Raw genomic sequence first — 25,420 nt, forward strand, 5'->3', positions numbered from 1 at the left:
GATCTGAAGGCCCAGAAATTATTTTGGTCCAATGCAACAATTGCTGCAGTTTCCAGTTTAGTTGCTGGTTGTTATGATTTTGAAATATACTTACGCTTAAGGACATGAATGTTTGTGCTTTAGTAAAAACAACAGTCACAAAGCTTGACTGATGGTGAATATTAACTTCACTGATTCTATGGAGGTAAAACCTACTGAGTCCAAGTTTTTCAGTCCCAGGAAAAACTGAATTATAAACTGTAATATATCTCTTTAAGGAAACAGTAAGCAGAGTTTCATCTGAATAAATTCACAAAATATGTGGATAACAGTAACAAATTTTGACAGACTATTTTGCAGCTTTCCAACTTCAGGTTTAATACAAGACTTTATTAATTGCATATTTCAAACAGGGTCAACACACCAATAATATCAATTCCACACAAAATACTCTTTTCGAGACATTTCCAAGATGCAGTGTCTCTGACATGTACAAGCAAGGCTTCTTCTGGTCAAGACCCTGAATTTAAAGCTGCATTAGGTTTCAGTGAGGGGTGATCGACACAACTCAAACACATGCACAAAGACTCGGATTGGTCCCTTAGTCAAAAAAAAACGTGAAAAACTAAACATGTTTGAGGCCAGAGATGATACTTAAACTGTCAATATGGACGTAAAAAATCCTGACCTTTGAAAATATATCATACGGAAATATGAACATGCCAGTGAGAGCAGCCTGCATATGAGTATGAACATTTTAATTTTTAGACAGAGACATGTACAGCACTGGTGTCCTGACTAGCAGTGGGATGTTAGGATTATTACAGCAGTTAGCTGTGAGAAATGGTGCAGGAATCCAACAGAAGCAACATATTTAAAATAAAAATATGCCCTGAGGAGGGATGCTGCCATCTGTATTCATAGCTATTCTGAATTCAGACTTTCCATGGCTGTGGTCTCCAGAGACACAAAGAAGCCCTCTCTCACCCTGCAGGGCTGTATCTGCACATGTGTATACACATGCATGCATGTGTGTATTTTTTACTGCATGTACTGTATGTGTGCGTGTGCTGAACTTCAGGAAAGACAAGCCTTTGCCAACAACTACAAGTAACAAAAATAGTGTTTCATTACATACAAGTCCTGAGATTTCCTTTTCCCTCATCCATAGTTTCAGATGTGAAAAGCAAAGAACAAGGTGGCCTTGCTTATTAAGTGCTTCTGTGCAACGTTTTTTTTCTTACAGTCTGTAGTGTCCCTGTCCAGAAAGTGTCAGAGTTCATCCAAACCTGAAGGAGCCAAGGTCAGGCTGTTGTGTTGCTAAGCGAACAGGAAACAAAAATGGCTCCATATTCTAGAGGGATAACTCAAACATCAGGGTCTGCTTCCCGGAAGCAGGGGCCCATCGTTATCTGGGCGAGACAGGAGGGCTGGAGAAGACGCCAGAGTTGCGAGGTGATTGGAAGCTGAAGGAGTGGGAGGGGGAGGTGGAGCTGGGGGACACTTTGCGGGGGCTACTCAGGTCTCCATTATGGAGCTTCCACAGCAGCTCCTCGTTCTCCATGGACAAACGCTTGTTCACCTTGGACTCCTTCTGCAGAGACTCCTGCAGCATGGCCTGCTCTGTGGACAGCTGTCTGTGGTGCATCAACACAACAGACTAGTTAGAAATGATCCGGAGCATAAATGTTCACACGAGAGCAATTCAACCACTCAGCTCAAGTTCTCACCTACAGTGTATCATTAATTATTTGATTTATTTGGTGTCAGACTTTCTTTAAAAAATGAAACTAATAAAATTAGGATTACACAGGTTGTTTCGGAAACCCTGAAAGGATATGGCTGGTGATATTCAGTTTTATTTGACTGCTTGTTTTGAAGTTGTTGGCTTGTGTGAAGCACTTGGTGACATGGGTTTAGAAAAGTGCTCTATAAATGATAATGATAATGCAGTCATTCAAAGGTTCACTGGGGCATAAAGAGCCTGAACAGAGACAGGTGGTTTCCATCACTTCATGAGCTCATTTTGTGAACTCTTACCTCGACAGTGCAGCATGTCTTTCCATGCGGGCTTTGAGGTCCTCATTCTCCTGCTGGACCTTCTTAAGGTTCTCATCCAACTTCACATTTTTCTCTGTCTGGGGAAAAAAAAACAGAATGATTGACAGATCCAAGTGTTTTTTTCTGTCGGTAGCATTGCTTGTCTTGACGCCCAGCAAACATTTTCATCTGCCTCAGTTCTTACCAGTTTGTCTATCTCCATCAGCTTCTTCTCCTGCTGGTGGAGCTGCTTGTTTTTGATATCCAGCACCACTTTGAGGCTATCCAGCTCCTGCTCCAGATACAGGGTGTGGGAGTCCTTCTGCAGGGACAAATAAATAGAGCCAAGACGTTCAGGGATTATCAAGACTGCAAAAAGTGCTTACATTAATACAGCAAGCCTCCAGAACCACACAACAGAGGGCGCTGGTCATCACACAAAATATTCACTGCTCAGGGCTCACAGGGACAGTCACACTGTGGATGTTTAGGTGTCTTACACAATAATTCATATATATATCATATATCAATATGTAACACTGATCTGTTGCTAATGCTACTGTTCTTATTTATCTATTAATAACAGATGTGCAGTGGCAGGGTAACGTGAGGCAGTTATCTTAATGACTCTACTGTGCCAGGCCAGAATGCTGAGTACATGTGGCAGCCACTTAACACTGATGAGGAGCATCAGCCGCCCTGTACAACAGCACTCTGGGAAAATTAAAATATACATTCTGGACAGTGAGGGGGAGGCGGGGTCGGGGGAAGGGTGATGCAGCAGAGTTTAACCTGCCACATTTCACACTGAAGAATGGTTAATGGTTGACTGAACAGAAGTCTATGGGTTACGAAAACATGTATTGTGTGCGCCTCTGTTGATGATCCATCCTTCTGGTAATCATTGGCCTCATGGATTTCCCACCTTTTATGCTCAGGGGTGAACAACACTGGAGTCATGAGATGTTTCTAAAGTGGAGCTCTGCTATAATAAGCGCACAGATAAGAGTACCTGACTCTTTTCGGCCAGCTCCCTCCTCTTGTTCTCCTTTGCTGTTAGCTTCTCTATGAGGGCACTGTTCTCCACAGTCAGCTCTTGGATCTGTCCCTGTGGACGCACACAGCACAACAAAGTCACTGAGTAAAGTTTTACACACTAGCTTATCAAATCATGAGTTAATCTTGTGCCATTACATGAAAAGGGAAAAAGTGATCCTTACAGACAGAGCAGCCTCTGCATCTTTCAAAGTTTTGTCCACAGACTGCAGCTCCTGATTGTGAACTTTCCTGAGCTCTGAAAGGTTTACAGGTATTGTCACTTTAGAAAGGTCAAGATTAATCACAATTTAATGTTATGATGCAATAAAACATTTTTATACTGTACATGCATTAGTTAACAGAGGCAGAAAATTTTAAGTTAAAAACACACTCAAAGCTTTCTCAGCTCGAGTCAGTCTCAAATGAACTCATAAAAAGCAGCTTCAGAGAATGGATGTAGTTTGAATAGTTTGTGTCAGTGCTGTCCACTCACCTTCCAGTGACATTTCATACTGCTGTTTAACGCACTGCAGCTGCTCTGTGTGGCTGCTCTGCAGTTCCAGCTTAATGGCTTCATGATTGGCTTTAAGCTCTCCCATCTTTAAAAATAACACAATATACTTAATTTTGAAACAAAGCATTATTGATCATGAGGCATTATCAGGCACTGCCTTATATTTAGATGTTTTACTGTCAGTTTCCTGAAGCACATACAAAATCATTCTGAAAGGTAGTGTTGTGACAAACCTGCTGTTGCATGAGAGTCTTGCACTTGTCAGCCTCCTCCTGGTAGGTGAGGTGGACCTTGTCCCACTCAGCCTGGTAGAAGGCCTGTAACCTCTGCTCCAGCTCGGCCACATCGTTCTGGTGCTGCTCCTGCAGTTTCTGCAGTGCATCCTCCAGAGCAACACGCAACTCCTCCTTCTCCTTCTCCAAACGCTCAGAGGAATGGATGGAGCAAACTGGAAATAAAAAGATAGCATTTTATCTTGGTGAAATTGTGATAGGACTTTGCATGATGTTCAGTGAGTATCTGCAGCTGTGTAGACTGTAATATTCATTAAAAAAAAGGTCAGAGGAAAGACTGTATTAGTAACCGATTGTGTAAGAAATCTGATATGTCCACTGAGGACCGTCTGTTTAGCAAAGTCGTCCTTGATGTAAATGTGCGACACTGATGCTCTCCTAAAAGGAATGGAAAAACTGACTTTCGAGGGGAGGTGCCTCTTGCACTTAACCACAACTACACTGCAGTTATTTATAGACAGATGAGGATGTAGTAACAAGTCTCAATTCTTTCACACTATCTTGAAATTGGTGGCATAGGTAACAGATTTCATAAATCAGGCTCTTTTCTCCTTTCCACAGTTGCCACATTGTGCCATTTTCAAGCTTGTGCAACTGTTGGCTTTTATTTTTGTTCTGTAAACTGATCTCACTATATCCCAACTGTTTCCATCACAAAGTGTTTATGCCTGCTCTGGAGTTGGTGACAGTGACCAACTCCATAACCTGTCTGCAGTTTAAGTGGCTGTGCACAAACACTGTTGATACCCAGCAGCTGGAATTGGACCTCAGCTCACTAGCAAAGTCACAGTGAAGGTGTACAGTAAGAAAGACTGCTGTGTGCAACAACAAACTCTTCTGTCATGTTTAGCAGGTAACTTTCCTTGAGAGGTTTGGTCTTAAATACATGGTATGACGATAAACCACGACTATATATTTTTAACCTGAAACAATGTAAAACTATAGTAGTGGAGCAAGTGGGTGTAAAATAATACTGAATTCAGATGTTTCTCTGCTATCCTACAAAATGGGTGGTACAGTGACGCTATAACAATATAACGTTTCATGGTTACCAAAAAGTAGGCATCTTTTGGACATATGATGATTCTCCCCACAAGGGCCACATGCTGCATTTGTAATGTGTTTATCTATAATATTGAACAATTTTGTCGCACACATATTGTCTCAAATTGTGTTACTTATTTGTCTACTTATTTGTATCCCTGTTACTGTCTGCATATAAATGGAGTGCCAGAGTCTCTTCTTCTACACATCTAGATACTGAGCTACAGTAGGAAGAAATAACAGTGCACTGCAGGAGCATGAAGATTCACCTTAGCCAGAGTGGAATAACAGCCGCAGCTCCAGGGACAGAGGCCAAGCTAACATAGGGACTATCTATCATGCTTTGGCATGTGCAGCTCAACAAACGGAGCCGGCATTCCGCAACCATGTGTAACAGAGATCTGCTCATATGAGCCTTTCTAGTCCAAATCCACCCTACAAAAACACCTCGCGGCTCATGCAGTATGGAAAACCAGGACCCAGTTAATCTAATGTTAGCTGTATTTTTGCCCAGAGTTATCAGGATGACGGGATTTGGAAACGTAACATATAATGCGGATGCTGAAGCAGGCAGATCCCTTTTAGTTGTAATTTTACATGTGAGGAATGATAACAAACTGGGTGTGGTTGAACCATACTTTTGGCTGTGGTCCAAGCCTTGAATTTATTGCTGTACGAGGAGTGAGATCACTGGGGAGGCAGGCAGGGACACAGTCTGAGGACAAAATAAACCAAACGTGGATTTTTAAGAATGCCTCTTGACTGCCAAATATATTTTACTACACATAATACAAAAGGTTGATCTGAGGATAGCGTAGATCTCACAGCCTGAAGTGAAGAATGTGTTATAGCGCAGCTCAGCATATAAGAGCACTCATGTGGAAGTCTTGAGACTGTAAAGGAGGGGAGGAGTCACAACACTACTGCAGCCTTAAGTAACGGAGATGAAAGCTGCTGCGTGAGTGCATGTTTGAGCGTGCATGTGCCTGTATGTTCGAGGCTATTCTGTGTGACAGCACTTAGGCTTGGCATAAAACATGGGTCGTTATCTCTAAGCCTTCACAAGGCCTCAGGTGGTGTGGCATTCCACTAGTGAGAGCCCCTCCTGTTTAGGGTCAGAGGTCACCCTGCCACTCCCTGGGGAACAGACTGACACCATTTAACTGAGCAACAATTAAACACACAAGCCATGTCAAATAGATATCTGATTTTCAGTGGAGGACAAAGCAATTAACAAGTGGAGGAAGCCACAGGGAATATCTATATGGTGGATAAAAGCAAACAAGAGTATGTCCTCACCTGCAAACAAAAAGGATAATATTTAATTCATGAATTGATTTCGACACCAGTTCCATCAAGTTAACCCATAAAACTACAAACCACTCTCAGGCAGAGCACTGGCTCTAACGATTTTATTAGTATTAAATAAAGATCACATTTTTTATCAAACTTTTTATTGAACGGCATGACTGCCAGTCCAGTGGAATTTCTGCAATGTAATCGCTGATTAAATTCACCAGTGTGGAATAAACGCCTAACATCTGCTATAAACGTCAACAATAAAGCACCAATGACTCAGATCAATGATTGCATCAGATCATAGCAACCAAAAAAGTACACCAAGTAAACAACTTTATACCAGTGAGAAAAAAGTCCAGCAGCCAAGATATAAAAAATATATTGTCATAATTGTCTATAGAGACATAATCCTCAATGTGTCCCAACTTTGCTGTGTAAACTGAACAATTCAAAGGACAAAAAACACATTAGAAAGACGTAGTAAAAGCAAACACTGTACCAGGAGTGTGTACTTTGGTGATAACCACTGTAAACACAGCCAGTGTGAGACCAAGGTGACCTAACTTACCCAGATCTCCTCGAAGGTTGGCCAGCTCCTGGGACAGCTCCCTGCACTGTCTTGTGGCTTCATCACGCTGCAGAGAAAATGTAAACAGTCATATACATGCTCAGGACAGTGTCAATATTACTAATTTCTAAGGATATTTGTTTTAACACAGCATATCTTAAATCGTCAGTCAATATTACAGCATTATGAATTTGAAAAGTAATTCACTATTAGATGGAAGGTTCTTTCAGGGCAACACCCTGACAAATAACCATCACATGAATCCAGTTTTCCTACTAGGATACTGTGTTTGACTGCCAGACGCAAATACACTGAAGGCACAGCAGCAGCTAACAAAGAAAAAACATCATCAGGGATAAGGGGTGGGGGATTAAAGGAAAATTTGACACTCAACTCATGTTTTTAGTCTCAACTCCTTTACTGATTCAGTTTTGCAGTAAAGAGGGGACTGCGCTATAGCTGCAGTGGCTCCTGCTAGGCTTCAAACTGATGCATAGCTTATCCAAAAACTGTTTACCTCTGGGTCAATTACCTTCCTCTTACTATGCTGATTCACATAAACAACCTCATACACTGCAAAGTGCATCACACAGCCTGCATAATTCAATTATAAACATAAGACAAAATAGCCAAGTAAGAAAAGCCAAACATCACTTCACTGATCAGTTTACAAAAGCAAATATCTTCCACCCTGTCCTACTGTACCCCAGACCTGCATCTATACCTCACTGCAGAACAGAACAGTGTAGAAGCCAGTTACCCTCTCTGCAGCGCAGGGAGAACTAAGGCACGCTCTGCTGCCAGAACAGCCCATGATCCAGCCTCAGGCTGAGGCTTGGGTGCCGGAGTCTCCCCCTCCAGCTATGGAGACCCAGTACTCCAGGACATATAGTGGTCCAGGTGGACGCACCACCTCCACACACACCTCCTCCCAGACTGCTCTCACAACATCTGAGGCAGGACTGAAAAAGCCGCTTCACTGGCTGTGGTGAGTGACTGCAGAGTGCATTACCGTATTCCACCTAAAAAAACTAAAAGGGGCAGGCTACAGTGTGTAAGAGCACAGCCTCCTCACTAGCAAGCTGAGGTCACTTTAAGGCAGCACTGAAGAGTGGAGCAAACAGATAAATTACACAGAGCTGTCAGACATCAGGCTGATGGAGCAGGACTTGTGTGTGCATTGACCTTCCCAGGGGATTCATAGAGGTTTCATTGCCACCATCCCCCACTGCTCATCCATACCTACATTAAATCATGCCCTCACCCCTCTGCACCATTACCACACAATCTGCTGCATGACTACAGGCTGCATGGTACAATCTCTCCATTACAAGATGACTCTTTTTTTTTTTTTTTTAAGTATATTTTTTGGGGCTTTTTATGCCTTTATGATAGCACAGTAGAGAGAGACAGGAAACAGGGAGGCAGAGAGGGGGGGGATGACATGCAGTAAAGGGCCGATGCGGGATTCGAACCGGGGCAGACTGTAGCGAGGACTGTAGCCTCTACATGTGGGGCGCCTGCTCAACCCACTGCGCCACTCGACGCCCCCAAGATGATACTTTTATGCTGTGACAGATCAAATTTCCAGCTTCTGTCTGAGTAAGACTATTGACAGTCAATGCATAAATATGAAAATTATGTCACTTGTTGGCTAATATCCAACTGCCTTGGTAATGTTTCGAGCTTGCACCCATTTCTCACACACGCTCCTGGTGTCATTTGTAATGGTGCAGTTTAACCCTCTTCTGTTCTTGATGACAGATTCCAGCAAACATGCTGAGTCAATATCAATTAAAAAATGCATATGTACACTAGAAACCTTTGCTCACATAGATGAAAATAATTGCCACCACTCAGCCCTACACAGAAAAAATGCCATGCATAAACTGTCCCTCATTAGTCAACTTTGTACTTGAAAGTACAGACCTCTATGTTTGGATGTGCATGCTTGTGCCATGTTAATTTGATATCCAGTTCCTCAACTGCTAAAGCATCTGCAACATGTAATGTCCCCTGTGTATATTATGATACCATGTCAAGTGTAGAATAACACTTGATGGTAGACTAATATCAATGACTAATTGCTTCAGATCAGGTTCCAGTTTCCTGGAGATATTGTGAATATTAGAAAGCCAGTAGAGCAAAGCTTGACAGTAAATCATTTTTCAGGTTAGTTGGTATATGCTTGCATTCCACTTAGTGCAACTTGTTTCACAGCACTGTCTGTATGAGACAAGGTGGCAAACCAGATCAAGTGCTTACACACTCCATCCAAACAGATGGTAAGAAACAGTGTGCAGTCCTTGCTTAGTGTTCGGCTGCTCTTCATAACCATATCAAGTCAACAGCTGGGACATTCTCACACTATGATGGTAATGTCCAGTTTACTATTCTTAGTCTGAGTGGCCACCAGACACCATTGTGCTCTACAAACCCAGACTCGCCCATTAATGTACCTGATACACAAATTTGGTGATTTTGTTTTTTGAAATAATCTTTGAGATTGAACACAATTTATGTTAAGTGTGTGGGCGGCTGTGGCTCAGGTTTTAGAGTGGGTTGTCCACTGATTGCAGGGTTGGCAGTTTGATCCCCAGCTCCTCCTGTCCAAGTTCTGAAGTTTCCTTGGGCAAGACACTGAAGCTCAAGTTTCCTAACTTGTAAGTCACTATGGATAAAAGTGTCTGCCAAATGAGTAAATGTGTCTCAGGCATTAATGTCCATTGGAATCCTTGTTTCCAGTGGAGGGGGTGGAAAAAGAAAAACATGCTGTAGTTTAAGTTGAGTTTGTGAGGCTAGGACAGCTCCTTTTCCATCAAAGAGGAACAAACTTACTGTGTTTCTAATATCTGTTGATGTAACCAGTTTCACAACTCTGCCACCCAAACAAAGGATATGAGTCAAACATCAGTGACTGGAGATCACACACTGTGCCTTCTGTACTAGCTGTAACATTACATGGACCAGCAGCATATACATTTAAACACATTTTCCATCAGCTTTGTTTTGTATGACTGCATATATCCATATGCCAATTCCCTCCACACTACTCTCAAATGACAAGTTCCCACTGTCTTTCTGATGCCTGGAATGTGAAACTGAGCTACAACAGGTAAAAATGGTCCTGGGTTGGCTTTTAAACATCTGTCAACATAAGTTAGACACTTGAGTGCATTATCACAATCAGTGGGGTAGTGCAACTGGCAGAAGAAATGAAGGAACAACAGAATTCCCTGAAGCTCATTGAAGCTAAAACTGGACTGATGTGAACTCTGTCACAACTGGAGCTACCCAGAACACACAAAACTGCCACAAGAGATCTGCCTGGTGTCGAACTCAGAGCAAACTGGGAGTAAAGGGAGTAGTTGCAATCTAAGCCACAGGAAACAAAATGCATGAGTGACTTTTTGTATCACAGCTGAGTGAAGCAATGGTTTAATTTTCTAAAATAGTTCTAGCTGCAGAGAGATCAAGTGCACTACAGCAACAGCCTGTTAAAGAACTCTTGAACACACTGATGTAGTCCCCTGCTACTTCCTTCCTCTGGGCAGCAACAAGCTTCACCAGGACTACATACAGTAAGGCAAATAATGCTGCTGTAGCTTTTCCTCTGCACCTCCCTGGTGGCCCATAAGCCTAATATGTCTCCAGTAACAAGAGTGCCAACTGAAAAAAGATGCATGTGTTTATGCAGGTTATTTTTACAACCTAATATATGTGTGTAGCAACATTGTCAAAAAAGGTCCAGGGGAGTCATTGTAAATAAATGATGGTAAGTCCCCAATAGCTTCTTGAGGAGAATCTTGGCAAGACTGGATTTGATGTCTTCCCCTGTGCAACTAAATGAATCACCTCCACCACCACAATGATATTAAACCCATTTACAAACACAAAGTAACACAGAGAAAAAGGCAGTAACTTAATAACTTGTAACAGGGTTGAAGTTGGTTGAATGAAGATTGGAGGGCAAGATCAAATCTCACATACCTTATAAATCCCCTCTGGGCATCAGGCTACCATCACTGCTTTTAATGAACAGCATTGAATCACAAGATTAAGTATTTGTTATATACATCTAAAACAGTGTTCTGTGGTTTGTCACTTAGACCCATCTATGAATTCTAAACAAGAAACCGTCAGTTTCTTTGAGGAAAAACTCAAATTAAAAGATGAAGACAAAGTAACTTGATGGAGATCTCTCAATACTGGAACACTAAGTACTGCAAATATGAAATCTGGATGATTTTTTAAAATATATTTGGATAGTACATACCAGTTGTTTCACTCAATCATCTTCTTTCATTGCGTACTGACAACACATAAAGTGTGAAAATATTTGACAAGGACATTTCTAAAGTTAACCGGAGGGACTGAAATAGCTTGTGACATTTTATACACTCAAATAAGGTAGTATCTGATTTTTTTCTCTAGGTTTACAGGAAACTGTAGATATAAATCTTCACTAATTACATTAAGCCAATTTAATTCAGTTTTATAATTCATTTATATTAAACTGTAGGGCTCCTGATGCACAGATACTTAATTGAGTCCAAGCACTCTATCATAATTTTGCTTTGACAACACTAAATGAGGGAGTACGATGGCTGGGGTCGGGTGGAGGGTAGTTCGTAGGATAAGCCTGTTTGTAATGCACTGTGGGAAAAATAATCCCTCGGGGCATCCAGTTCCTGAAAGCCAATCACATGGTACCACTATTAAAACCAGATCCAAGTCAAACACAAATCTTAAACATCCATTTTTAAAAGACTGCCAGGGACATGCTCGCATGCCTGAATAACCTATCTATGAAAAGTGTATTTAAGTGCAACTGAAAGACTTGTGTTTAGACATTAGGAGATCATGACACCAATTTTCAGATGCAGCAGAGTAACAATTAAAAGGCTGAATTTCTCTTTGATCCAGGATTAGTTCAGTGGACGACAACAGGGCTGTTGTGTTAGACAACTTTCAAATATGTCTGTGTGTGCAGGCCCTCATACCCTTACGATCATTCTCCATGCTGTTGCTGTAAATAGAAATGCCATTTGGTTTCCCTTGCATCAACACACAGGATTTGATATTGCAACACTTGTTGTTATAATCCAAGGCAATCACTTAAGTTAATAGTTTTTGGTGTAAATTTAGAGATCAAGAAGTAATGCCTTAACAAACTGAGAAAAAAAGGAGTATCCTTCACTGTATGACTGTTTTTAATATGCATATTAAAGCAAACACTAAATACTTTGTTGCACTGTTTTGTCACAGTTTTCTATAAAAGCTCTGCAAAATTGAATTAATATATATGATTCACATCAGCTTTTCGAATGTTATTATGGACATGTTTCCACACATTGTGTAAATTCTCTTTATTTATTAGATACTTTGTTGGAAAAAAATAATTTCAAGGGTCCATGAAGTTCAATATAAAATTTAAAGGATGTAAAAAATAAAAATGAACTTCCCTGCGGAAGTAAAATTTTCTTACCTCAGTCAAAGTCTGTTGCAAGACGATGGTGAATGCCTCAAATCTGCAGTTACTGGCTGCGAGAAGGTCTCTGAGCTGCTGGATGGCCTGGTCCTTCCTCTCACCCTTTGCCACACTCGCTGGTACCACATCTGGAGGTCCATGACTCTGGTTTGGTTGGGATGGCTGCGGCTGTGGGTGTTGCTGGCGGGAGCTGGCCTTGGGTTTGTTCTTGTCCACTGTGAAAGAACATGTGTTGAGTGTCGTGACAACGTTGATCACCATCATACCCCCCTCCATAACCACTGCAGCTGGTCCAACAGCAGTACCACCCACCCTATACGCTTCTGTCAGCATCAGAGATACATCAAGCTTCGGTATCAATTCCCGGGATATTTCTGCAGTCCAGAACTGTTCTGTCCAATCAACCAGTCTGATGAATCCCAGTGCTGCTGCTCCTCCGACAGCCAAGACATAAAAATGGATCCTCTGAATGCAATTAGCTTTCCGTATCCTAATATTTTCTAGTGCTCTGCAGGTTACCAAGGACAGCTTATTTTAGCAAGGCCATGCTACTGTAGTTTTGATTTACATCAGCTTTATAAATATATCACCCCTATATTATAGCTACCATCAATCCAACTAATGAATAACACTTGTGTTTATTCTGTCGCTGACACTACTGCATCGTCAGACCAGAGGAACACCAAACAAACATCCCACTGCCAAAGACAATTGTAGTGGAGAAGGGTGAAAAAAATGACTGCGAGGAGACTGTGTAGTGATCGTTATGTCACACAGCGGTGAGGATAGCCTGAGAGATATCAGGAATACCAGCTGTAAAGAGTTGAATATACTATACTGCTAGCAGCCTATGGAGATACTCACTTAGCTGTCTGTCGTCTTACATGACAGCTGTTAGACCAAATTAAGATTAATAAGCAAAAAGAACAAATTGATATAATTGCAAGTGAATTCATAACAGTCAAATTATAAATCTACTTTAAAGCTAGTCGAGTGCCCATGAGTGTGCTCCTGTAATACTACGTACTGTCCATGAAGTGTTATGATCATGTCCTTTATGAGCCGCAAAACCTGGAACATATTCAAGTTAAATTTAGATGCACTAAGCAGGGAATCATCTGAGAACATCATAACATCCCAGAATAACACCAGTATGCAACTATGGGATCCAGACATCATTAAAGCAAAATAATGCTGCATCTACCCGGGTGCCTTTTAAAATAAGACCCCACAGATATTCAGTCTAGGAGGTGGGATTGTTTTTCCTGCTTATTGTAAACAGCTGATCCTGGAGCTGCTGAGGTACAGCTCTGCACACTGGCCTTATCAGGGCAACACAATACAGCAAAGGATATCAACACTCCTAGCTGGTGAAGCTGACAAAGTGAACACTGTTGAGAAGGACTAAAAGGGAAAAGACTCAAAAACAAACTGTTGAGTCAAGGCAGTAAAACTAGCGCTTGCTAAGAGACAACAGGATAATAAAAAGCCAGATCCATCTCATCTGAATAATTATATGCTGCTTTTATGCCACAGACTAACTTGAGTTTACACAGCTCTATATCCGGATGTGCAGTTCACCTCAAAGCCGGTTTCCCCTGGTGGCCTCTGTGTTTCACAGCCAAAGTAAACTGTTCAGCATAAAAGACAGGCACAGCCTTTAATGCAAACAAAATATTAATACTGTGCTGCAACTGGATGGATGGTGCAATTGATAAAACAAGGAACACATTTTATTGTACTATTGAACAAAAAGGTCAGAATTTTAATAAATCAGGTGAACAATTTCAATCATTGTGTATATAGCCTCAAGCTTGGACTGTAGCACAAAGTTGTGCTTTTATATTTTCAGACTGACATGTAGGACTCTGATGGCTCAAGAACAAAAACACAGATCTCCATCTCAATGATCTCACTGCAACCTCAGATTAGTAATTTACTTTTAGAATTGTGGCTACAAAGGCTAATATACATAGAATCTTTTTTTTTTTTTTTACACAATTAAGCATTTCCAGTGTTGCACCATGTACATACTCAGAAAATGTCAAAATAGATCATTTTTATCTGACACACAGCCAAACAAAAATTTGAGCTTTGCTGCTCAGCTTCCAATCTTTTTTTTATGATGCTGTATTCAAGAGGGTATCTTAAGTCAAGGGTTTCTTTAAATTAGGATGCCCTCTGCTGGTGGTGTACAGAGGACCCTCTCAGGTTGTACACAGCTAATATGTACCACAAACATGCCTGCATACAGATCAAAGCCAAGCTCCACAACAGACGAGCTACTGCATAGCGGGAGATGGTTCACATTATATTGTGGAAATATCACATTTGTCTATGTGATGGTGCAACTAGCATATTAGTAAAAATAAGCGGTTGGTAGTAAGAAGCTTGTGAAATACTTGCCCTTCTGCAATGTGACAGACTTAATTTATTTTATTTTCATTGTAGTTTTGCCTTTTGCTTGTACTCCTAGGATATTAAAACAGCGGGATCACAGCCATGTTAGCTGTTGCCACTTTTAATCCATATAGAAAGGAATGGGTTGTGTTTGTATCTAAGACCAGTAGTGGACATTATGCAACAAATTTCTGCTGAATTTTAAAAATCTGTGCTCTCACCTATTTAAATAATTCAAAATGGTCTAAAGAGGTTGCTGGGTTCTATACCTGTGAGAAAACCTATGAGCCTATGAGAAAACCTTCAGACATTCAAATAGTGAGTAAAATGAAAAAGCAATTCAGTCTGATTTTCAGGCCATATCCTGTATTTGCTTCAAAGTTTCTGAGGCTGTTGTGTGTAACTCTAATCTACTCACAAAATAGAAAATATTCACACATAAGTAAATATATGGTTTGGCTTTATCGTCTCATATTTTAGCAGAATTTTTAAATGTAATGTGGCTTCTGTTTTCCGTAAACACACAGACCTGCACTGTACAAATGAATTCATATAAGCACATAGGCTGTCTCTCAATTTGACTGCTACTCCATGGCAACAGAAGACCTGCAGCTATTTCCATCAATGTATCTGAACAGAGTGGATGACATACGTTTCCCTTTTTACTTCATTCTTCTTACCATGCCTAAAGAATCATTTTGTTACGATTCAACTTCACTTAACATCAAATACCAAGTGATTCATCGACTCCACAGCATAGTGCTCTGCTGCTGTAAGGAGATGTCACTGCATAGCACAAAGCATGATGTGTGATGAGACCCCTTACAATCATGCACTTGTTACAGTGCTTGGTTCACACAATACCAGACAAATACTCTCATATTTACTGGACATTGTCTCATATTAATGAAAAATTAACTGATGCATGGGACACTGTACAAATAATTTGTGAACATACAATACAATCACGACAACAATGACATTTTACTAAGAATCTTTGTTTTGATACATTTTTGAGAGTGTATCATAATGCTCTTGTTTGTTTAAACACATAACAGATAAGAGATTAAGCCCTTTAAGACTATAAAGCTAAATTATCTTATTTGGTTGCAACCTTTAAAAATTGCTTTAAATAATGTTGGAACCCACAGGAGGCTACTGTGTTCCCATAACATTATTCAGCAATCACGACAAGGTTCCCATGGTTCAACCTAGAGACTAAGAACCAAAATAACCTTGGTCCATCTCAGGGTGAAACAGGAGTACTGGGTGTTCCAGTGAGCATGACAGCAACCTAGTGCATTTTGACACAGTTGTATAAAAAGGTGGTCACAAAAGTAATACTAGAAATCCTGAAATACATGACTTCAATGCAATAAATTTTAATGTCTGTTTAGATAAAGTTGTTTCTGAATTCAAGATTTGTCTCCTAAAATACTTCTGTCTGGGGTCACACATTTTGGTGACCAAGGTAGGTAAATGAAAGATGAACCTCCTGTTTTGCCAACCAGTAAATAGACATACTAAAAATAGATTTCAGAAACAGCTAACTGCACAGGTCTACTTGAGAGGTAAACACTGATAGGTTTGGCTTAAATATAGTGCAGAGACCCAAAGACCACAACAATGTCAGTAGAAATCTTTAACATGGAAATAACCGACAGACCTGCTTGGAAAACCACAGTGTTCTTCCTGCATCCTGACAGCAGCTGAATGTTTCGGAGTAAACCCTTAGCTGTCAGACGCACGTGGATGTTTGACAGGGAGAGCTTCGGAGACCATAACATCTCTCAAAAACCAAGCAAGACAGTCACAGTTTTCTGCTAATAATCACTTTAAAAAACAGTGCCCAAATACAGGAGCTTGATGCTGGCTATGAACCACACGCCATGGTGTGCCTCAGTGCATCATGCCTTAGATGACAGCATCACCGACAAGCACAGGCAGAAGATAAATAAATCAATAAAAAGCAGTAAGAGTTACACCACTGTGGAAGCCTTGAAAAAAGTGAAGGCATGGCAGGTATCCCAATTCAAAATCTAATTCCCAGCTGTGAACGCTGGAATCCACAGAGAGGGTTAAAGGCTGGCCACTGGTTTGTGGCACAGCCTGTAAGATCTGATAGAGGCAAAAAAAAAAAAATCCCTTAATCTCTTGGTAAAGCAAGGTTTCAGGCTATTCACCAAACACATGAATCTCTGACAGCAGAGCAAAGCAGCATCCCCAAGCTTGATGATGGCGGTGCTGTAGCAGAGCCAAGATGCTAGGATAAGAGCAGAGGGGGATGGGGTAGGAGAGACAGGGATGGGAGGAGCAAACAGAATAGCTTCAGCCAATGACAATTTAATCTAGCCCCCCCACTCTTCCTCCCATTTACTCTCTTTCTCTGTGTCACCAGCAGTGGGATGGCAAGAGTCAACAGTCTGCCTGTGGCAAGGTTCTTTCTGATGCGCTGTGTGCAAAACAGCTTGGCTGGCATAGTTCTCTGTGAAAATGTGTCCTCAGCTACAACTGTGAACCATATTTTAGACTCAAAACAATGTGCTGACTAATTAAGTTCTATATAATTTAAAATTTTTTTCATCTAGTTTCTGCAAAACAGACTGAAATGACACTGTAAAAGAGCCCAAAAATATGCATCAAGCATTGTGTGTGAACAACAGAGAGCAACTAAGGCCAAGAAAATGAGAGCATGCATTAAGCCTTTAGTGTGATAAGGCTTATAGAAAACACAAACCACATCTGATTTACCTTAGAACCTCAAGTCCCTTACAACACTGAGCAGCATGAAATAAATAGTCCATTCGTAGCTTCTGCTAAAAATAGATTAACTCTACGGATACAAGCCACAAGGGCTTAATTTCCATTGGGTATCTCCCTCACTTTTCTCTTGATGAGAGAAGACAGGAGATGTTAAAAATGCTGATGTACTTATTTGAGTCGCTTTCAAATCGTAACTGTACTTGGTGGTGCAGCAAATGTGTTGTGGATTTTTTTGTCTCACACAATACACAGATGTTGCCCTACCATATTACTGAAGGTTGTTGGGAGTCTATGCAGCCTGAGATGACAACTGACATCACTCCGGACTAAAAATTTACTAACACTTTCTCAGCATGTTTTTTTGAGTAAAAAAAAAAAGAAATCTATATTTTCTTATTTACAGTTGATATTCATTTAAGATGTTAGAGTTGTACATCAAAGACAGAAGTACACTGCTTTGTAGAATAACATTACCTATCAAAATTGATAATGTCCCTTTAGAAAACTAAACATGATTTTAAGTGGGGTTAGTGCACTAAAATACTGAGGTTCAGTTAGTATCTCTATTCATCCGTTTTCATCCTTGTTCTTATACTATACCATTATTATAGACAACTCAATAACCAATATCTTTTTGCCATTGCATTCCCCTCACTTCTGAAGTCAAGCCTTTTGCCTTCACAAGCCCTGTAAACATTTATTTAAACAGGTAATACATGTAACAAATCAAATGGATACAATTTTACGAGAAGCCCAAGCTCTGTTGAAAACACAAAGAGAAAAGAAAACTCTTACCAGGTCCACTTGAAGTTAGAGGAACAAGTCTTGCAGAACCAGTCCTTTTCAGAGGACTGACTGTAGAATTTGAAGCTCCTTTGCTGGTGGAAGCAACATTCTTGCATGCAGTGGTCAAAGCTGTTAAAAGCAGAAGATCCAGGTGAGAAAAGTGGCGAGACTTAATCTGACCCATAATGTAGCAGGGAAACTGGCAACTGACCAAAACTGTTGAACCGCAGACTGCTTTTAAATCAGAACTAATTCATGAAGGTTTGATCAAACATACTGTGAAAATGGCCAGCAAAGATAGAGGTAATCTGATTCAATCAAGATCAAATGAGCCTAATCAAATGAGGTTACCACACTATTAGGGAAGTAACAATAGTTTCTGTAGCTGAGTGTTTTGGGAGGTTTTAATCACTTTCAACCTAAGTGAGATTTAACAGGGCCATTTCCTTATCATTGTGTGAGGATTTGATAAAAGATAAAAGATGCAAAAATCAATGTGGTCTCACTCATAGTTGCTCTATGAATGAGAATTAAAAAGCTTAAATCTGATCAAAATCTAAGCTCAATGCCTTCAAACAAATAATGACACTACCTTGTACAGGAAATGATAAAGGAAATAAGTCTGAAATTCTAAAAAAGTGTGCATGCGTGTGTGTAGAAGTGTGATCTCACTTTGTCCCGTGTTTCTTCCAGGTGTTGAGATGAGCCTTGCTTTCAGCACAACAGCTTTGAATGGGGTTTGTTTTCGTGCAGTTCCTCCAGAAACTGTTGGAGCACATAAAGAAGAGCTGGTTAAACACTGCAAATCGCACTGAACCCTCTCCCTCTCTGCTTTAAAAACAGTACTGCTGTTGTTGCAACTGACCTCATGTAGTCAGTCAACAGTAGTGATTACTTAGTACAACTTCTGGAGTAACAAGGTAAATTAAATTCTTCAAATATTCAAATAATTATTTGAATAATGTGATTAAATATATAGGCTACATTAAGGAAAAAGAATATGAATCAGATTAACAAAAGGTGCTGTCAATCTGACCACAATGACAAAAATTACCATAGCAAGATGCAGCAAATATAGAATCAAATTTATAAACAATATGACTGCTTGAATATCTAGCATGTAGAACAAATGTTCTTTAAATAAACATGCCACCATGGAAACCCCAGTTATGATTCAACTTCCAATCTCACTTACTTCTCCAAAGCTTTCTATCTTTTCCATTAAATGCAGCTAACAAAGGGATGATACAAAAGCGATAGGATCCAATGAGCAGGCATGTCATGAGGGTAAGATCACAGTTGGATGCTGCACTGCCCTGTGCCAGTAAAGAGGAGTTGTTGAAAACAGTAGATGGAAATTCAGTCCAAGTGCAGCTTCGAAGTCCTGTGTAACCAGCCATTGGTTTTCAATCTAAAAAATAAAATAGGCAAACTGCTCCTTTTATCCACCTCAGACGACATCAGTTGTAATGTCTGCTTTCTCTCCTCCAGGCAATACTGTGTGTGAACTAGAGTGGAATAGAACCCGTTGCCTTGACAACCACACAAGGGGGGGCCCCCAGTTTGGAAAAGAGGTCCTCTCAGCCAATCACAGATCTGCATGTTGTTGAGGATGCTGGGTGGAAAAGAGCTCACTGTCTAACAGCACTCTTTTTTATACATCAGTCAGAAAATAAAATGCCACCAAAAAGTTCTCATTAGAACCATTCAAAGCACAGCAGGACCACAGAATGTTTTGTTGATACCAGGCCTTATTCAGCTTATCAATTCACATTTTGTTTTGATAGATTTGAATTAGATTTATTGAGAGTTTAAAATAAAGAAGTCTGAGAAATGTCACTATGATTTAATATGCCGATCTCCTGTATCTTGGCAGATGTGTAGGTATTAAATCAGAGTAAGATTTGACTCAGGGGAGATTTACATCCAGCCCGAGCCCTGAAGTGGGTCACCATGTAAAACAGCAGCCCCTCCCCTCCATGACCAGATGTGTTTTAAGGACACATCTGAAAACTGTAGCCTGATTGTGCATCAAACTGATTTCTTTATGCAACAGCCTGCAGGGACTGAACATCCCATTTCTAAAAACAATGTAAATTCTTGTTGGGCTCACCTTGTGTACTCCAACTGCCTTCACCCAGCTCACTGTGAACATTGGCCTCAGTGAGGCTCCTGGATGGCCCTGAGGTCTTGCGTGGTAGTCTAGAAGCAGAAGTAGGGGGAGGGCCCTTAAGAGATGGGCGAGTCGGAGTCTGAGGAGGTCGGGATCCATTTAACTGGGGCTTAATACTTGCTGCTGAGGCTGTTCCAAGGGATGGGTCTCCTGATGCCTGTGCTCTCTGACTGCCTAGGATGCAAAGGAGCACAAATAAGTATCAGAGGTCAGCAGCATGAACCTCTTATAGCAAACTTGTACACAAACTGAGCTTAGTGGTGTATTGTTCACACAGTTCAAAACTACTTCAAGCCTAATAAACCATCCTAGCATCTTGGCTAATGAGTGTTTTGAATTGGACAAGATCCAAACTAGTAAAAAGTACATTTTAAAGCAAGTAAAAGTATATATAAAGTAAAAGCAAATTATATTATACGACAAGCATAGAGAACATTATAAAAATTAAATGAAAACTATCCCTGGAAGCTTACTTTCTTTCTTCCATTTTCAATTATACAAAACTTACCTATCTTACTCACAACATCAAACATGTCAAATTTGATCAACCAAACAAAAATGCTGCAGTTTAAACAAAAATATGTATCCCTGTCGAATGTCTCTGTAGCCAGAGCATGAGAAGGTTCCTGCTTTTTTACTGTGCTTAGGGTGCTTGTTTCAAACAGTGTGTTCTGTCTTCAAAACTATTGGTGAGCTCAAAACCTCCCTTTCCTTCCCTTGCTTTTTCCACTCGTACAGATGGCTTCCCATCAGAGGAAGAGTCCCCCTCCTTCCCCAGGACTCCTCTTACTATGAAGAGCAGTGGGCAGAGGGAGTTGACCGTTTATCCCCAAGACCTGGACAAGAGGCCGGAGGTGACATCTGTATCCAACACTGTTCCTGTAGAACATTGCTGAACAAAGCTGAGCTCATCAGGAGGACAACAGTAGGTCTATTACAGGAACTGCTCAATGTCACCCTCTCATGGGGAGACAGCTTTACTACAACCTGAGTTATTCTAGTTCGCAACAGCATTTCTAGGTTTGTATTATTTGCATTTTCATTATTCTTGAAATGCTGGCCACAAGCAAGTGAATATGTCAAAAATGTGTGTTTGTCATTTGAAGAGTATAAACCACTATCTCATAGGATCACTGTGTTACTTTGAAGGATCCTGCTGTATCAGCTATAATAGACCCCCCCCCCCCCCCCCCCCCCAAACACACACACACACACACAAAACCATTTACCTCTGGTGCTACCTTTTATCATAGATGGCCCCTCGAGAGCAGTCCAAGTCAGCTTCTCTACTGTTCTAGTTTCCATTATACACAGAGTTCAACAGACCTATTACACAATTCTCTCTGTTTATACAACAGAGGAAATAGTTAGGAAATCATTAGCTTTCTGCTTAGTCAAGGGCAGGCCATAGAACTTATGATGGTATTGATTGTGACTTACTGTCAATGTTTATTTACTGACATTTGCAGGTCAACTTTCCCCTCTATGAGAGAAACAAAGAACAACTATCACAGGCTCAGTTTAAGTGGATATCAATCCCACACACTCTGTATTTAACAATATCCAACAATGATGCTTCCTACCTGTGATGCTCTTCTGCTTGGACTGGGGTGTCACTACAGCTTTGGAAGTCCTGCATTCATCCCTGCCCAGGGTTCCATGCCTCTGCCTGGCTGACAGAGTGGCTGGTCTTGGACCGTCAGCTGGAGGTTGTGAGAGTGGTGCTCCTCTTGTTCGTCTAGGAGATGGTCGTCCTCGAAATCTGTTCTTACTCTCATCGCATGAGGCTCCTGCTGCTGTCGATTTGTTGGACTCTCCCTGCAAAGAGAGCAATTTGTCACTCAGCCACTCAGCTCTGTGGAATTGGCTCTGACGGCTCACCACAAAAAACATTTTCCCAAAGATCCCTGTCAGGTCCAAGCTAATTTTTGTGTCTCCTATTCCAAAACATGCAGCTCTTTCCTCCAAAATTTTTAATGTGATTTATAGAAAGATCTGTAAGAAAAATTAATATTGATAGCAACTGAAAATAAGTGATGAATTTTTGCTGAATTTTTAATTGTTCAAATTTTATGTCCATACTCACCACCAGGAAGATCTTGTTAACCACTCTAGCAGAGTTTTCAGCAGGTCTCTTTGTGGCCTCAGCTTCTACATCCCGTTTACTCTGGGAAAAGCAGTTCTGGTTTCCTGGTTTGGTTTGGCCCAGGTGGTTGTCAGCTTTGGGAATGGTAAAACTAGTTGAGATTCTTAAAGTTGTTCTCTTCTCCGTGGGTGGCCGAGATGAAGATGAACACTCTGATGAGTAGCGAGGCCGTGTCTTAAGGACAGGAGGCTTGTCCTGACCTATGGCTGAGCCCGACCTGACCTCAATTTTGTTCGACATGCTTCTCTTTGGAGCTGGTTTGGGATCCGTTTGGCCACTTCCATCAGGGGATTTTTCTAAGGATGAGAAGCAGAAGGTCTGGTTGCCAGCATGCTGTCCTGAGGCATCTGCTACTTGGCTTGAGGTTGCCTGCTCTGCATCTGAGCTGATGCTACTGCTTTGGACGGCTGAAGCATGTTTATTGGCAGCTGTGTGGTGGTCCAGTGAGGATGCTCTACTCTTGCCTTGTCTATCCACAGCAGTATGCCCACATGACTGTATAATTGTCACGCCCAAGTTGGCAGCTCCTGTATTCATTTGTCTCTGCGTATCACTGACCATTTTAGTGGTGGTAGAGACAACTGCAGTGCTACTCCTCATCTTGGCAGGACTAATCCTGATAGTTGCTACTCTATGTGCTTCAGTACGTTTGCTGGTTACATTAACTTGTGGTGGTTTGTGTTGTGAAGCGGGTCCTGGCACTGCCATTTGATGCAAAGTCCTTGTAACGACTTTAGATTTTACATTACTCAAATCTGACTTGGGAAACTTCTTAATGTCCATTTTCTTGACTTTGCTGGCTGAAGGTGGCAGTCCTGCAACCAAACGTTGTTTAGGAGTCACAGGGACCACCTGTTGTTTAACAGGATGGTGTCCTGGGCTGCTTGTATTTCCTGTGCAGGGAGACTCTGAAAAGGAAGGGAGGCTGGGTATCTTGTTCCCAATGTTTTGTACTGGAGTTGAAGTATGAATATTCTTGTCACTTTCTTGCATAGCTGATAGAGTGGACACAAAGGTCTTCCCTTGTTCTGGTGTAATTGCTCCGGGGAAATGGGCCAAAAGGTCTGCTTCAGCACTTGGGAACTGAGCCTCTTTTCCACTATCTGCAGAAGATTTTTCACAGACAAAGGTCATCAAAAGACCTCCTTCATTCTCACTTGGCAAAGCTATAGGAGAGTTGCACGTTGCCATATAATTTTCCTCACTGGGGAGCTCCAAGTTGTCTGTCTGAGTGAAAGTCACACCAAGACATGGATCACCTGCTTTTTCCTCGATGACTCTTTCTGTAGATTTTTCGCACACATCCGGCAGAGTGTTTGAAAGCAGGTTAGATTCAGCAGGCAGTGCTGGATGGACTGCAGCTGGAGAGATTGATGACTCCTCCAGGGAAGAGACTATTAAGAGTGACTGATCTTCCAGACAAAAACTGTTGCTCCTTATTACCATTTCCCCAGAGCTCAGGGAGCAGCAGTCATTCTCAGTGGATCCTCTACGGGAGGTTTCACGTGAACTCAGGTGGCTCTCCCTTCCAGCAGAGTCTGGGGATGTCACTGGTGTTTTACTTCCATCCTCTGTGTTCTTACTAAAAGTATTGTACTTCTCCGATCCTGTCTCTTCGTTGCTCATCTGACTCAAGTTGTTATTCCAGAAATTCACGCTGCCATTAATGGATGTGGCAATAAAAGTTTGGTTCATGTGTCTGCTTACACCACAGAACACATCACCCTGTGGTGAGGTGGTGTTGTAGGGAGTATCCACAGGGGAACCTTCACTGAGGCAGCACTCCAGCATGTTGATGTCAGGGGAGCTGCTGGCTTCTCTGTCACTCATGTTGGAAACACTACTGTCGGAGTCAGGTGACGGGGACATGGATGAGTTGCTGAAATGACTCTCAGGGGAGAGGCCAAGCTTAAGGCCTCTATGGGGCAAAGGAACTGTACTCTCAACTTGGTCAGTAGACATGTTGAATGTCTTATTAGACATTTTAGCGTTCTGACGGGATTTTTGTGTGCTTCTGTAGTTCTAAATAACCTCACATTCAGTTACAAGCAACGTAATCCATCAAATTTGATGATGACTGGGCACGAATATCTGTGAAGAAGAGGAAAGGGTCAAATTTTTGTAGCTATGTTTCTACACAATCTTTGTAATTTCACAGAACGTTAACAGGAACACACCAAACTGAGAAACAGGCTTATGCCCAGATGTTTTTCTTAGGGTTACAAAAAAGCTTGGGGTTGCACCTGGTAAGCCATTGCAGCCATTGACTATTGTAACAGTAGCTGGATACTCAAATTATTTATGACTTACTTCAAATATACAAAATTGAATAGGATCATGCTTAGGGAATACTGCAGTTTCTGTATACGTCTACATAAGCTGTGCTATGTGTTGCAAAATGCACTTTCATTAGGTCTGTTGAATATCAGGTCAGCTAAGTATCTGTACCCTTTCTAAAGCTTTGTTTCACTTTTTATTTTTGTATCAGGTATACTTTACATTTAAGCTGAGCAAGTAGAAAATACCACCATTACTGTCTCTGCTGAATCATGGTGTCATAAAAGCTTAATATAAGGATGGACCAATGATCATGCTTCTTCTCTGAAATGAGGCAATGTGTGTAAGGCATGAGAACTAAATGGCAGACTTAACTATGTTGTTGTGTACTGTTGTGTTTGCTTAAGATGGCTGGACTGCTAAGCTTGCCAGTCACAAGAATTAATAATCCAAAAAGCAATCTATTTACATGTGGTGAAAAACACTGAATAGTCATTGGAGAGAGGGTTCAGTTCATAATTTGCAGTATGTTAACCTCATGTTTCCATTCTTGGTCTTGCCTTTGGCTTTTCTATATATACTATCTATATATATATATATATATATATA

The 25,420-nt window shown here is 41.1% G+C and overlaps 1 protein-coding gene across 3 annotated transcripts in view; it reads right to left on the bottom strand.

Moving 5' to 3' along the window:
* Window positions 1-331: 331 nt before the first annotated feature.
* mtus1a (microtubule associated tumor suppressor 1a) overlaps window positions 332-25,420 on the bottom strand; it is a 26,464-nt gene continuing 1,375 nt past the window's right edge. For 2 of the 3 annotated variants that reach the window (XM_087170995.1, XM_087170994.1), the window contains exons 2-15: window positions 22,475-24,625; window positions 21,972-22,206; window positions 20,329-20,562; window positions 18,888-18,980; window positions 18,225-18,344; window positions 12,264-12,481; window positions 6,776-6,842; window positions 3,805-4,019; window positions 3,551-3,656; window positions 3,240-3,313; window positions 3,032-3,127; window positions 2,225-2,341; window positions 2,020-2,117; window positions 332-1,616 (exon numbers count right to left, since the gene is read on the bottom strand). In XM_087170995.1, the coding sequence (XP_087027121.1) occupies window positions 1,388-1,616; window positions 2,020-2,117; window positions 2,225-2,341; window positions 3,032-3,127; window positions 3,240-3,313; window positions 3,551-3,656; window positions 3,805-4,019; window positions 6,776-6,842; window positions 12,264-12,481; window positions 18,225-18,344; window positions 18,888-18,980; window positions 20,329-20,562; window positions 21,972-22,206; window positions 22,475-24,517 (3,945 nt within the window). In that variant the 5' untranslated portion in view covers window positions 24,518-24,625 and the 3' untranslated portion in view covers window positions 332-1,387. Of the gene's footprint in view, window positions 1,617-2,019; window positions 2,118-2,224; window positions 2,342-3,031; window positions 3,128-3,239; window positions 3,314-3,550; window positions 3,657-3,804; window positions 4,020-6,775; window positions 6,843-12,263; window positions 12,482-16,332; window positions 16,895-18,224; window positions 18,345-18,887; window positions 18,981-20,328; window positions 20,563-21,971; window positions 22,207-22,474; window positions 24,626-25,420 lie in introns of those variants that run through there. The other variant, XM_023395925.2, reaches the window with a different exon arrangement.

The sequence above is a fragment of the Seriola lalandi genome, unplaced genomic scaffold (genome assembly GCF_002814215.2).
Source record: "Seriola lalandi dorsalis isolate HSWRI2012SDOR001 ecotype SW California unplaced genomic scaffold, Sedor1 jcf7180002054971, whole genome shotgun sequence".
Classification (NCBI taxonomy): domain Eukaryota; kingdom Metazoa; phylum Chordata; class Actinopteri; order Carangiformes; family Carangidae; genus Seriola; species Seriola lalandi.